Raw genomic sequence first — 15,031 nt, forward strand, 5'->3', positions numbered from 1 at the left:
GGTAGGATAGAATAGGGCAGAATAGGGCAAGGTAGAATAAGGTAGGGCAGGATAGGGTAGGGCAGAATAGGGCAGTGTAGGGTAGAATGCTATAGAATAAAGCACCATGACAGGTGTATCTAGCCTGGATCTGGGAGTTTTGGAAAGGCTTCCTGGAGATGACTTCTGAGTGGGGATCTAAAGAATGTGTTGAAGTTAGGCCGATGAAGAAAGAGAAAAGGAAAGACTAAACAGCTTTGATCTCGCCAAAGCCTGAAGTGGTATTGAGATGGGCTAACATGAGAACCAGTTCATGTAAGGTCTGTTAGCCAGATTCAGGACTTCAGGGTCTCCCCTGGGGCCAGTGGAAAGCTGTGGAAGTGTTTTGAGCAGTGTCTTCAGCGGAGAGAAATGGATGATGCTATAAGACTGGAGGCAGGGAGGCCACTTAGGAGGCTTTCACAAGAATCCAGGGGAAAGATGAGGAGACTTGAATTAATGCAGTGGCACTGGGGGTGGGAGCAGAGGACAGATTCCAGAGATCTTTAGGAGGAAGGACAGGTAGGACTTCTTGTCATTAAGAGAAAAATCAGGCAGGAATTTTTTGTTGACTAAATATAAGAGATGAGAGAGCTGGTGGAGGGCAGGAGAGGGTGTTAAAAATGACTCCAGAGTTTTAGTCTTGGGCACTAAAGTACATTGAGGTGCCATTCCTTGATCAAGGGATCAGAATTTGGGGGGAGAGGGTGTAAAAAGGCTAAATTCTCTTGAGTCTAAGATGCTTGTTAGCAAACAGTTGGAGACATTGAGATGCAAGTTGGAGTCCAGGTCTAGGCATCAGAGGTCTGGAGATGAAAACTCAGGAGTCATCAGAATGTAAGGGTGTGTTTGGGTTGGGATTTTTCAATCCCAAATTTCTCCTTCAGGTCTAATTTTTGTCAAAGCAAAAAGCCTGCCTACCTCGTAACTATGTTGATGGATTTTTTTTTTTAAGTGGTTGAAATTCTGAGTGTGGAAGTCTTAGAAATTAATACCATTTCCATCCTGTCAAAGGCATTGGAAGTCTGATAGAACCAGCCCAAGACATTGCTGATGCCTTTGAAGTTTCTGTTTTGATCTTTAAGAAGGAGGCCCCATTATCTTCTCATGCCTCTCAGGAGTGTTTATAGATAAGGCAGGCTGAAATGATCTAGCACAACCTGACCGAACATTTATTCAAGTATCTACAATGTGCATGACACAATACCAGGTTCTGCGATCCAACAATAAACAAGGAACTCTCCGGTTCCATGGAGTTTGAGCAGGATTAAGTTTGAGCAGGTCAAGAGCAGGATTTCTCAGTCTTGGCACTATTGATATTTGGGGCCATATCATTGGTGTGGGGACTGTCCAGTCGACTGTGGGAGGTTGAGCAGTACCCCTGACCTCTATGCAAATGATGTCAGTACCATTGTCCCCAAGTTGTTATCCTCAAAAATGTCTCCAGACTTGACAATGTCCTCCAGAAGAAGAAAAGGGAAATAAATAGACTCATTTGAGAATCCCTAGTCTAGAGTCACGACAGAACCTGAAGTCTCCAGATAGCCAGCAGTCTAGCTGTGCAAAGAATCAGAAACTGTGCCTTATCACTTTCTGTATCAGTGATCTCAGAGATGGACACTCAAGGAAATCAGCAGTGCTAGCCTGAAATCCAGGAGACTCCACAGAGGAGATTTCTTGGATCCCCAGGTAGGAGTCCATCAGTCCAATCCAGTCCATCCTCTCCAAAGAAAGTTGCCCCCTGATGCCCATTTCCCCTCCAGACTAATTACTTCCTACATTCTGCTTTTCCTTAAGCAGAAGCTGGCTTTGCACTTTATAAACACAACAGATCACCTCCTCAGAAGGCCACCAGCAGAACAAACCTGTGCTGGGGGCAGCTTGGGGTTGCCTAGCAACACCATGCACCTGCCAAGGCTACTTTCTTCCTCTTCAAGCTAAAAGCAAAGTCCTGTCCATTAATTCCCAGCTACCACAAAACTTCTCAGAGATTTGCCAGCTTCCCACTGTTCGTGTTTTCATCTTCCTCATATGATGTGGAGAAAACCTGCTACTGTGGTCTGTTTATCTCACTTCAGTTGGTTGGGGGGAGAAAAAAATCAAGAGAGAAAGAGCAGGGGGGAGGAAAAGCTTCATTTCAGTCTAAGAGCACAGATATTTTGAGTGCATATCTCTGACTGACGTGCTAATGTTTTTTGCAAATTTAAATTTTATGTAGTAGACGTGGGTTTCCTACACAATGAGGCTTCTGTTGAGACTTTGGGCATGATTTTAGTCAAACATGAGACCTCAAAATGGCTGAATAACAAAGCACATATAATAGACGGCATGCTGAGCAAATGTTGCTGGGTCTGTCATAGTGTTCCGTGTGACCCATTCAACCAAAACTCTTCTGGTAAAGATTGTAAAGCTGGAGGTGGCTGGAGGTTAGAGATAGACTCTATTCCTTGAGAACCTCTGAAATGTCCCTTGGGTTTTTCCTACCGAGTCTCATTTTGCTCCTGTAGAAATGTTTTATGGTATTTCTCTGAAACTGGGGATGGCTTCTACTCCCTGAACATTCTCACAGTCTGAACAAGAGGGATGTCACTGGTTCTGCAGGCAGGGCCCAGAGCGGGGGTTGGGGGGGGGGGACCAGCTTGGTAAGGAAAGGAATAGAAATGTGAATCTGGGCCTCTGGGCTCTGTAAGGATAGGTGTGAATACCAGCACGTCTTTGTGGAGGAACGCAAGCACTTAGGCTTCGTTTGCATCCTGGATTCAGTGCTGGACCTACTGCAGCAAAGAAAACAGGTTCTCTGGCAACAGTTTCCTGCTTTCCCCTCTCAAGACAGCTCAGCTTCCTCACAGAGATCTCCCCACAGAGAACTTCTCCTCTTTCACTCACCCTCTTCTCTCAGGGCCTAACCCCATACCACATTCTGGAAAGGATGGGAGGGAATGAGCATTCAAAAGTAAGATACCATAAATAAATTTATAGGTACATTTCAACTCACTTTCAGACCCTCCAAACCTTCTTTCCGAGGAGGAGGCCTTAAAATTCCCACCACTGCCACATGCACAAATTGGGTTTATTGGCATTCTCATGAGGGTTACTCAAGAGAAGAGAGGAAAGATGGCAGGCGAAGGCCTCTGGAACATGGGAGGGAGAACTAAGGGGAGATGCATGCTTTTGATTCAGAAGATTTGGGCCAGAATGGTTTCAAATCAATGACTTCCCTCACTGCAGAGCTCTTCATCCCCCCACCACAACCCAGTCTACCTTGCATTTCATGTGGTTTGAAAAAAAATACACAGAGTGGGGCGCCTGGGTGGCTCAGTGGGTTAAAGCCTCTGCCTTCCGCTCAGGGTCCTGGGTTCGAGTTCTGCATCGGGCTCTCTGCTCAGCAGGGAGCCTGCTTCCTCCTCTCTCTCTGCCTGCCTCTCTGCCTACTTGTGATCTCTGTCTGTCAAATAAATAAATAAAACCTTTCAAAAAAAAGAAAAAAACACAGAGCTGGAGATAGACATGGTGACAGAGAGGGAGACAGAATTAAAGGTAGATATTCAGGGAAGTCTCTTTCTGAGGACAATGACATTAATAGTCATTTGGGGTCTATTTAAATGAAGTAAGAAAACACACCTAGATTGCACAACTCTGTAAATTTGCTACAAGTCACTGCATTGTGCACTTAACACAGGTGAATTTTATGGTATATAAATTATGACCCAATAAAGCTGTTAAAGGAAAAATGAAAACATATCCAGGAATTCTTGCCAGCAAGTAGATTTTCTGAGGGTGGCAACATCCTACCGATTCTGTGCTGCTCTCTGCATCTTCTAGAGGGTGGCAGGGGCTCTGCTGGGGAGACTGTCCCACCCTGCTTTAGTGGCCCGCCCCCTGCCACCCTTTCTCATCTTCCCACACCCATATTCCCGGGCCCCCCACTCAGGTCAGAAGGGTGGTAGCCACAGTTGTTTTAGGTGCTGGAGCAATTAGGGAATTAGGCAGGCTGCTGATTTCATACTTTTCCCCACCCCCAAAAAAGAGGAAAGAAAGAAAAGTTTACCACAAAATAAGAATTACTCGAATGCCACCTCATTCCTCATATACATACACATTTTTCTCTTTTCCCTGTTCAAGGCACTAAGTACCTACTCCTCCCATGGCCTTCCGACTCAGCAGTATTTTCAAATTATGCTATAAATAGGTTGAATGATAAACAGTCAACATTTTCAAGTGCCCCTTAAAACTAAATATTACAAAAATACAAGAATAGCCCAGGAGAACCAGCCTGTTCTTCATCCATTCATATAAATATATCCTTAAAATTCTGAAAGATGGAAGGCACTTTGCCTCCATCCTGGGTTGATAAAGAATTTCCTGTCTTCCACAGAAAGTATTTCTAAGAAAGAAAGAAAGAAAGAAAGAAAGAAAGAAAGAAAGAAAGAAAGAAAGAAAGAGAAAAGGGGTTTTGGTTTTTGTTTTTTGTGTTTTTTTGAGGTAGCCTCAATCTTAAGCTACTAGCTGGAAATTACAGCCTACCTAGGTTTGTAATCTCAGAGCTGGTTTAGTTTTCTGGAATATTCCCCACTTTGGGAAGGTTGCCTCAGACCCCTTCACACAGGTCAGTGTCATTGGGGATCCCCTGCATCTGGGACCCCACTGTGCCTTGCGACTGCATGCATTGCCTGCTTCCCCTACTCTTTCGAAGGCAGGCACGGGCCCCACTCTGAGGCTGGCCCAGTGGCTGCCCTGCGGCCTTGCTCCCCCTTTGCATGGCTCCCCTGCTGCCCCAGCGCGGTCTCGCGCCCCTCCTTCTCATCCTCTGCATTTCTCCAACCAGATGGCTGCCCCGATTTGTGCAACGGCAACGGGAGATGCACACTGGGTCAGAACAGCTGGCAGTGTGTCTGCCAGACCGGCTGGAGAGGGCCCGGATGCAACGTTGCCATGGAAACCTCCTGTGCTGATAACAAGGATAATGAGGGAGGTGAGCAAGCGTCTTCTCATTCCCAGCCCCTCAAGTGCAGAGCATTGTGTATCCTTCCATCATGAGTCATTTTTGCTGAAAGATCTCCCCCATACTATTGTCAAATGCTGTTGTAACATTTCTTTTGAAGTAAATGCCGCAGAGGACGGGCATCTTTGGGCCAGTGGGAGGTTCCTGGAGACAAGGGCTGGGACTACTGGGGTTTGAAGCGGGCCTTGGATTTTCAAGTACACACCACCCCCAGAAAGGTGGCTGGGCCCTGGCTTGGCCCTTGGGTGCGCCTTCCTGCCTGAGCCTTTGGGGCTGGGAGTTACAAATGAATCGATGGTGATGGTCACAGTATGTGTTTCACGCTAGACTCAGACATCTCAGGCAATCCCTTCATCCTTACGACAGTTTGAGATGTTCCTTTGTAAATGAGGAAACTGAGGCTTAGACCACAGTTAAGTAGCTGTTTTAAGAGAAGTCAACCACCAATAGTAAAATTGGAACCCAGACCCGGATCTGACTCCAAAGTCCGCGTTCCGACCCGTGGCTGGCAAACTATAACCTCTGCTGCTCACATCCAGCCCACTGCCTGGTTTTACATGAGCAGCAAAATGGTTTTTACATTTCTAAAGTTTGGGGGAGGGGATCTAAAGAGGAACAATATTTCAAGATATGTGCAAAGTGGGATTCAAATTTTAGTGTGTACATATAAAGTTTTATTGGACCATAACAATGCCTGTCAATGTATGCTTCACCCTCAAAGACAGCATTGAGGAGATGGACACAGACCACATGGCTGGTAAAGCCTAAAATATTTACTCTCGGACCCTTTATGGGAAATTTGCCGATCCCTGTTCTGAACCTCTGGACTGGATTTTCCTGTATTATCCCTGATGGAGTGCTGAGATCCTGGGGCTAAATGGGGCTGCGGTAGCACACAGGTTGCGTGATTTCCTAAGACTATGGAGCAATGCTGCCTTAACATTCAGGACAGGTGGGTGACCTACTCCCGCCAAAACGACTAAATGGTCAGAATTCCCTCAGAGCAGAAGTAGTTTCAGGGTGTAAGAGGATCCACGCATCCAACTATTTGACTTAATAGAAATGCATCTGGTCCTGCCCTGTCAATCCCTGTGCTCTGAGAGTATCAGCTCCTGCCCCCATGGCCCCAGGGCATCGGCTTAGGTAGTGTCCTGAAAGGGGAGCAATCCACCAGGGTGATGCATGAAAGTACTAGATACTCTGTTTTTATTTTTCCTCATCATCTTAATAGACACTTGCAATTTACATAATCTATTATTGCTGTTATACTTGTACATAATGTATAAATAAGCAAATGTACATACAATGGTAGGAGTACACCAATCAAAAAAGTTTATAGGCCTGATATAATTTACAGAGCTCCCATTCATTCATTTAGCTTCCTGAAATGGAGCCAAAATAGAAATCACTTTAATTCATTTTTCAATGAACTGAGCCATAACAGCATATATCCATACATTTTTTTTCCCCCCAAGAGAGACAGTCAAAATTGCATTACTTCTCCTGATAAGGTCTGGTCCCTGGTGATTTCACCTAGCAAAGAAGTTGCTTACACATCAGCTCCCTTCCTCTTCCAGAAAGGAGCTGCTGTCCGGGCTCCCTTCTCCACTGCAGGTGTCAGCAGCTGGAAAGATAGGAAATGGCTGGAATGCTGCACGTAGGGGAGGGGGACTGACTCAGTCTCCCCCACGCGCCCTGCACCATCGGCATCCCTCTCTACCAACCCTGTGGCTACTTTCAAGAGCCCAAGTTCCTGACACAGGAGAACTGAAAGGAGGGGGGAGAGGTGCTCGGTGGTGGACGGTCTAAGCCTGAGGACTGCTCTGTAGGCACGTGCAGCCCAGGGTCCTTCCCGGTGGGCAAAGGCAGAGCGTCAGGAAGGCAAGGCACAGAAGCAAATGAGGCAGTGATTATGCTAAAGACAATAATGGCCTTGTTATGGGAACTATTAAAGCGAACCTCCCAAGGAAGTAATTAGCCACCAGGAAAAAAAAAAAAAAAAGGCTCTGCACAGTGTTTATAAAAAGAAACTCCCAGTTAATTCAGAGTTGCTTATGTCAGGTGAGAGAGGTAGACGCTCGGATTGTCTCTCACCCGGTGTAAGCAATTCACAATTAACTGAGTTCTTTTTTTGGAGGAGATTTCCTCCGTGCGGAGTATCCTTTTTATGGTTAATTACTTCCCTAGGAGGTGTGCTAAGCACTTTACTGTTTATTGATAAATATTAAAGTTGCTCCTCATCAACTCCAGATCCAATCCGGCAGCACACTAATTATATCACTTTTGTGTTTGTTTTGGTGGGGGTGGGAGTTCTGCCCCAGGCTCTTTCCTGCTCTGGGCGCTCTGGCAGGGCTGTGGGCTATCTGAACCTGACAGCAGGTCAGAGGATGGATGCCGGCCTGGGGAGCAGCTGCAATGAACACATTTGTTTTGAGCTCATGAATGGGGAAGTAATAGAGTGCTCGTCCACAGTGAGCTGGAAGAGGCAAATCATTTTTTCATCTGGGAACACTCTACGTTTAAAAAGAAAAAAAATCTCAGTTGAAAGTGATAGATATTTTTTTATTTTAAACTGAGATAGATATAGATCCAAATATGGACACAGATATTTGAAGCCCTTATCAGCCTTTTTCAACCTGGGTTCCTCTGGAAGAAAATTAGTCCCTGGTGCCTTGTGGCCACTCATAGTTCAGAAACTGTAGCTGACACCACAACCGCCTGGAGCACTTGATTAAACAAACACAGATTGCCAAACCTTTTCCCCCAGAATTCCGGATTCCACAGGTATGGGGGTGGGGGTACAGGAATTTTAATTTTGAGGAAATTTCCAGGTAATGCTGAGGCAGATTCTCTTTGAGAACCATTGTCCTGAGAGATTCATTCTCTAGAATAAATTGACTTGTCTCCTGTGTGTCCAAAAAGGTACCACCAAAGTGCCATCTTTAGAAGACCTGAGAAACTTCTCACTCAAACGTTTTCTGTATTCTGGGGTGCCTAGCTGAGAAGCCCTGTTGGAAAAAGTTGGCTAGGACTATCCCCCAAAGACAGTTGATGCCCGTTCCCTACCTTCTTAATCCCATCGCTTTGAAAGTCTCCCAATGCCCCACAGCCAGGGGATCGCTAACTTAACCTCAGGAAGCACTAGCCGATGCTGAAGGGAGGAGATGTCCCTGCCATTGCCCCCGAGAGGTAGAATCAGCTTCGACAGACCTGCCGGCAAGCAGACTGTCTTTTTAATAGTGAAAGATCTTCACTTGAACTGCTCACCCCAATTTGAAAAAGAAGAGACTCAAAGAAATATTTTTGCTTCCAGAAGACAAATACCAGCTCATTAAAGTCGGAGAATACACACAACATGTGCTTCAGGGGACAGGCAGATAATATTTAATTATCACCACCACGACAGAGGTGTGAGATTCAGTTCATCACAGCCAGGGGTAGGAGAAAGGGTGTAGATTTCCTCTAAAAGTGGGAACCTCGAGGTGGGGAAGCACTGTTAGACCGCCTGGCCTGGAAAGACAGGCCATACTCCTTCCCCTCAGGCCTTTATCACCCAGAGCTTCCTGAGTCAGGAGCCCGGGCCCTCTGTCTGTACAAAGCCCAGCCTCCCTTGGAATCCTATCAGACGCCCTCTCCCCTGTGTGTGGGTGGAGGCCTGGCGTGGAGGGGGTAGGAGAAAGCCCTTCTACACGGAGCTTGTCCTTGGGTAACAGCGCGTCCCATCCTGTCTTCATGAATTAGCGAGCTGTCGGCGTCTCCTGGGGCATTCACATGGCACTAGAAGCTAGACTCTTGCTCCTTCTCTTCTCACTTCTCTGGTTGCTCAGGTGATGCTGTCCCATTGTGCTGGGGAAGAGCCTGGGCTCAGGAAGCAGTCCTTGGGTCCCACTTCTGGGACTAACCTGACTCCTCCAAATCTCCGTTTTCTTGTCTGTGAAGTAGGCATGATAATGCCGACTCCACAAGCAGGTGTGTGGTTTCACTGACAGAGCGTATGCAGGGCCATTTTACTAAGCGCCTGGTTCATGAAGCGCGCTCACATGCCGCTTGCTGCCGGCTCTAATGTTATCGGCGGTCATGTTGCTGTTATTTCTAGAACGGATGCTGAGTCCACACAGATGGAACCCAACTGGTCGTTTTCCCACAGTCCATAACCACTGAAGTTCTAACCAGTGCTTATCCCGTGTCAGCACTCCATAACCTCCCTGATGGTTTAACAAATGTTCCTTGAGGGTTTGCTAAATGTTAGACATTGGAAATAGGCCTTTGGAAATACTAGGACAAATACGATGCCTGTCCACCAAGAGTTCGCATCTATCTGAAGAGATAAGATGTAGAACACGTTATTGTAGTTATTACCATGAGGGCTGTCAGGGCGGAGGACTGTCCTTCCATGGGAGTGTAGAGAAGCGACTGTCATGGTGTATGGCTGTCGGCCACAGGACAGGAAAGAAGCCCATCATCGCCACACTGAGCCCCACAACTTCAGTCTCTCTCCTGGGAGAGTACTCAAAGCCACGGACCTGTGGTCAGTAACCCATGATGGGGGCCCTTCCACCCACCAGCAGCTTCTACACTTCTCCCCCTAAATTAAGATCTCCCTCAAAGTATTCCGCAGCCTACCTCCATCTGCGAAGTTTGGTTCCTTGTTTTGCTCCAGAGGAGGCTGCCTTGGTTTAAGAGATGTGGATGCTGGCCTGAGTTCCAGGCACTCCAGCCAGGTCTAAATGAGGAGAAATAACACTGGAGTCTGTCCAAAGCACTTGGAACAGACAAAGCCCACCCCTTGCCCACCGCCTCCTCCCCCTTTCCCCATCCCATAACCATCCAAATTGGTTTGACATGATTCAGGGATGCTATTCCGGCATTTATCTCAATTGTTAATTAATAACACCTTGTCGGTGCATGTAGCAGAGCCAAGCTCAGGACTTCAGGGACTCTGGAAGAGTTATAGTTCTCAAGTCCAAATAGTCCCATTTCTTCATCCAATGAGAGATAAAGCTTGGTGAACCCATTGTAAATGCCTTGATTAATGTGTGTGAATCATGTTGATGGATTGGTTGGGTGGGGGACAGCTTAGAAGTGCAACATTGCTCTATTAATTGGGTTGGATGAGGATTCCCCTTGCAGTCCAAAGACCTTGTGGCAAATGTAGCTGGAGCCATAAACAGAGTCCCCAATTAGCTCCCAGAGAGGAAAGCAATATATCTAATGCTTACGAGGGAAATGTGGCCTTGAGGCCACTGCCAGCTAGCCAGGCGCTGGGTCTCTCTTCCTTGGGAGGGAAGCAGAACTAACCCCAACTGAGGACCACATGGCAACAGGGTGCTGAACTTATTCTGGATCTTCCAGTGTATTTGACTCAAGAATCTTCTGTTTAGGAAACTGAGGTTTGGGAGTCAGTTTTCTTTTGAGGCTTAAAAAAAAAAAAGTAGAATTCATTCTTTATCGAATATAAAAACTGTAATCAGTGAGATTTTTGAGAGCTTAACACGCACCGAGCCCTGTTCTGAGCTTTGTATGCATCTGGGTAATGGATGGGCAACCAACAGGTGGGCATCTCTACTGCTGCCCCGGCACCGTGCTTTCTGTTCCTCCACACAGCAGTCCGAGAGATGGTTCTGAATGGTAAATCAGATCATGCCGTGCCCTCAAAGGGCTTCTCATGTAGTTAAAATCAAAATCAAATGTTTCTCCTTAGCCTAGAGCGACTTCTGTGATGTGCCCCTTCCTCCTCTCTTGCCCATCCCCCACCACCCTCCACAGCAGCTCCGCCGCATCCACTCCCACCAGCCCCTCGTCCTCACATGCTGAGCTTAGTCGTACCTCAGGGCCTTTGCTGATCCAGGGCCAGAAGTGCTCTGATCTGGGCATTTGACATGACAGGCTCCTTGCAGCCATTTTCTGTTCTTAGCTGCCTGTCTTGACCTACCTCTACCCCTCCCCCATCACCCTGTAGAGTTTCCTTCACAGAAAATGCTGCATTCTTAAATTATCCCATCTGTATCTTCTTGGCCTATGGTCTGTGTTGTCACAGGAGACATAGAAGTTCTATGAATTTGTCTCTTCATAGTTTTTCCATGTCACAGACAAGGATACAGAGGGTAGAGAAGGCAGTATGCAAAATAGGCTTCCAGATAACCACTGTGATAGAACACTTGGCTACTTTAAAGGCAGAAGCTCATTTCTTTTCAAATAGAAACTAAATTTGGAGGCTGTTTTCTGAAGAAAGTTCAAACAAGTACAGAATTTTTGTGGTTGTAAAGAGGACTCAGGAAAAGTCACCTCAAACATAGAACTTGCCCACTGAAGACTTTCTCACAGTCAATATATTTGACTGTGGAATTTGTTGGGGAAGGGGAGGTATTTAAAGTTCATGAGTTTATCTAACATCACACCTTCAGTCTTTCCTAATCAAGTTTATAGTAGTTTAAATGATGATTAAGTGTCTCAAGGGATTATATTTTCCCTGATTAGATGACAAATCAAGTATTCATCACAAAATTGTGATTAAAATGTATAATTTGCAAAAAAAAATTAATTGAAACCACTGTGGACTTCTTTTAGGGAATTAAAGATCAAAACACAGATTTATCTGGTGGTAATATTTATTTCCTTCTGTTGGCTTCCCGTATTTTTGCACTGGCCAGAGAAATGGCCTAGATTGTAGCAAGTACCCTCTTGGTCCCTGTGACCAGCATTTGAATGAAGGTTCAAGGGCCCTGGTACCAGGATTAGCTCCTTTGCTCTCACAGCTTTCCCCTCAGTCCAGACCAGTGGTTCTCTACCGAGGACAACTATACTCTCTAAGAGGGACATTTAGCAACATCAAGAGACATTTTATGAGTCACAGCAGGGAGGAAGAAAGAAGAGGCTACTGGTATCTAGTGGGTAGAGGCCCAGGATGCTGCTAAAAATCCTATATACACAGGACAGCCCCCACGACACAGAATGATTAGGCCCAAAATGTCAATAATGCCAAAATGGAGAAATCTGGTGCAGGGATTGACATGTCCTAGGGACATATCTGAGGGGTCCAGACATTTCCAGAGCAGGGAGCATCTCTGGCTTGATGTCAGGGGCCTGATGCATCGAGCACTTACTAAGACTTTACCCACATTGCCCAAATAAATCGTGATAATAGCCCACAAGTGCCCTACGAGCCTCTTAGTATCCTTTACACAGAGGCAGATACTGAGGGCCAGACCAGTGGAGTGGCAGACCCAGGCCCCGCAGCTAAAAGGCCACCACACCAGGACTCAGAACCCAAGCCAGGAGCCTTCTCCGTGGACCCCTCGCAGCCGCTGACCATCGCGCCTGGGATCTGAGCAGGGCTATCTGTGAGCGCTTAACGCCCTCCTCCCCTCAGAAACACGAATTCTGCAGCATTCTGAAAAATAGCATTAGCGTTAGCTCTTCCCCCCCCCCCCCCCCGTTTTGGATTTGGAATGCATTTTTGCCACAAAGTGCTTATGCACTGGAATGCCAGGGTGCAAGCAGGGGAAAGTGGAGCAGTTGGACTTTAAATAGCTAGACGCTCTCTGTAGCACAGCAAGAGCAGCTGCCCAAGGTCTGTGCTCTTTTCTTTGACTTTCCATCTTCTCAGCCAAGAGCTCTGGGGGATTGGAGAGGGGCCAAGAATTCTGTGGCCAAGTATGGATCCAAAGAAAGCTGCAAGGTGTGTCCCAAAGCTGTGTGCAATGCTTGCCCTGCCCCTGCCTCCCAACACCGCAAAGACCAGACCTTTCCAGGGGAATTCCCTCCCTTTTCCTGAGCTTGCGGTACTTCATCATTGATCTGCCAGCCCCAATTCCTGGAACTCCATAGCCACACACGCTGAGGCACGCTACCTCTTTGATTCACAGGAATCATGGAGTCCGCAAATGTCGGATGCACAAAGACTAAAATACGGAGTCCTCAGCAGGTTTAAAACCCAGAGAGGGGAATTAACTTCTTCAAGGCCAAACAGCAGGGTAGGGCAGATCCAAGCCAGAGGCCAGGCTTCCTGGCTCTAGATCTAGTATGCTTTTCTCTGTACCATGTGACCCCCAAAGGGACCCAGTCACCCTCAAGAGATCGTATGGCTGACCCTACTGGTAAGATCAGTCTGAGACCTAGGAACTAGACTAGGAGGAGTTGGGGCACCTGTGTGCCCAAGAGTGAGCCCCTTCTCTAATTGTGTCCCGAGGCCAGCTTTTCCTTAGCCCCGGGCCCGTTCACACCTCTTGTCCTGAATGGTGGTGAGAGCAAACACCTCCCCCCATGCCAGCCGCGCGCACACACCCAGCCAGACCACATGGGTGTGTGAGACTCAGATTCTGCCACAAAGAATCCAAGGTCTGCTGGGGTGTGAAACTAGTTGCAACAAAGCCATATACTAAGGGTCCAGGATAGAATGAGGCCAAGAGGCTAGGACAGCCCAGAGAAGGGCATCAAAGATTTCCAGAGCAGGCAAACTTGAATTTTGAAAGCTACAGAAGGCTTAGGTCAGGAATCTAGGGAAAGCATTATGGACAAAGAAATGGCAAAGGTGCAGAGGCAAGGGACAGCAGTGCAAATCTGGGGGACCTCTGAGAAAACTGACGGAGAGTGGAAGAGTGAGTGAGGCTGGGGAAGCGGGTCTGGACAGAGCCGGGCCTTGCTGGGCAGAGTGACGTTTACCCCAAGTACTTGCTTTGCCTTCCTGCAGTTCCCATCTTGGTCTCCACAGTCACAACTACCCCTCTTCCCTCCGACAGAAGGCTGGTATCTCTGCTTGGGTGATTCTTAAATACATATGCTCACAGCACAGAAGGAGCAGCCTTTCTCTATGCTTCTTCCATTGCGCGTGCGCATCCTTTCGCCGCGAGGGGAGGAGACAGCCTGGCAGGGTGATAAAGAGGCTATGGGGCCAGGGAGCTCTGGGTTCACGTCCCGGCTCCACCACTGATGGGAGCAAGTTGACCCATCTCTGTAAGCCTCAGCTTTGTCCTCTGTAAAGTGGGACTAATGCTAGTTGCCACCTCACAGGATACTGTGACCTCAGATGAATTAACACATGGACAATACTTAGTACCGAGGTTCTCTTAGGTCACTGGGCATTGGAATCACCCAGAAGGCATAGCGCACCGATTGCTCAGCTCACAGAGCTTCTGGTGCAGTAGGGCTGGTGCAGGGCCAAGGGACATGCATTTCTAAAAAGTACCCAGGGGATACTGATGCTTTGGGAACCACTGACTAGATGCAATGGGTACCATTTTGGGGGGAACTCAAGTGCCACCAACTGTGGCATTCCTGGGCTGCCTGAGGGGGAGGACAGTTCAAAAAGCTCTGCGTCCCAGGCTGTGCCAGCTTGATTGGCATACGGACCCCGGTATGTAACCGTACTCACTGAAGCACCTGCCCCAGAGCTGTAGCTATAGAGAGGGGCTCAGGGCCCCAACTCCCTGGGATCTGTTCCCCTTCCCCCCTTTCAAGAGCACTGGAGTAAAGCACAGCTGTGGGAAGAGCATGCTGGAAAAGGACAGGTCTCTCCCCCTTGTCACTTCCTGAGACTTCTCCCATCCCCCTCGGGCCCAAAGTTGGCGCTGTGACCTTTCGGGCTAGGGTCTGCAGGCTCTTGGGTCAGGCCGACTTGTGTTAGTTCTGACTCCAGTTCTTACCCGCTCTGCTTCCTTGAGCAAGGCACCTGAGCCGTCCAAGCCTCTGTTTCCTCATCTGTAAACTGGGAACAGCAACAGCAACCTCACAGGCCGTTTGAGAGGTTTGACTAGCAAGTTTCCAGAAAGCGGCTGAATACCACCTTATTTAAATGACAGATCTAATTATTAGTGTCTCCCTGTGTAATGTGACTTCAGAGACTCTGAACACATACACACCGTTCCTAATCAAAATCTCATCATACCAAGTAATGCACAACATTTTAAAATCAGAAATCCATCTTTTGGTGCCTGTTCTAATGTATAATCCCCCTCAATCTCACACCCACTCGTGCTGGAATGAGCACATTTTCCCTCAGAGACCACAACCCAG

At 47.5% G+C, this 15,031-nt stretch overlaps 1 protein-coding gene across 6 annotated transcripts in view; it reads left to right on the forward strand.

The window, feature by feature from the left end:
* The window catches only part of TENM2 (teneurin transmembrane protein 2), a 662,844-nt gene that overhangs the window by 545,672 nt on the left and 102,141 nt on the right, over nt 1-15,031 (forward strand). For all 6 annotated transcript variants that reach the window (XM_059174241.1, XM_059174242.1, XM_059174243.1 and 3 more), the window contains one exon: nt 4,844-4,990. In XM_059174241.1, the coding sequence (XP_059030224.1) occupies nt 4,844-4,990 (147 nt within the window). The remainder of the gene's footprint in view (nt 1-4,843; nt 4,991-15,031) is intronic.

This window comes from Mustela lutreola, chromosome 5 (genome assembly GCF_030435805.1).
Source record: "Mustela lutreola isolate mMusLut2 chromosome 5, mMusLut2.pri, whole genome shotgun sequence".
NCBI lineage: Eukaryota > Metazoa > Chordata > Mammalia > Carnivora > Mustelidae > Mustela > Mustela lutreola.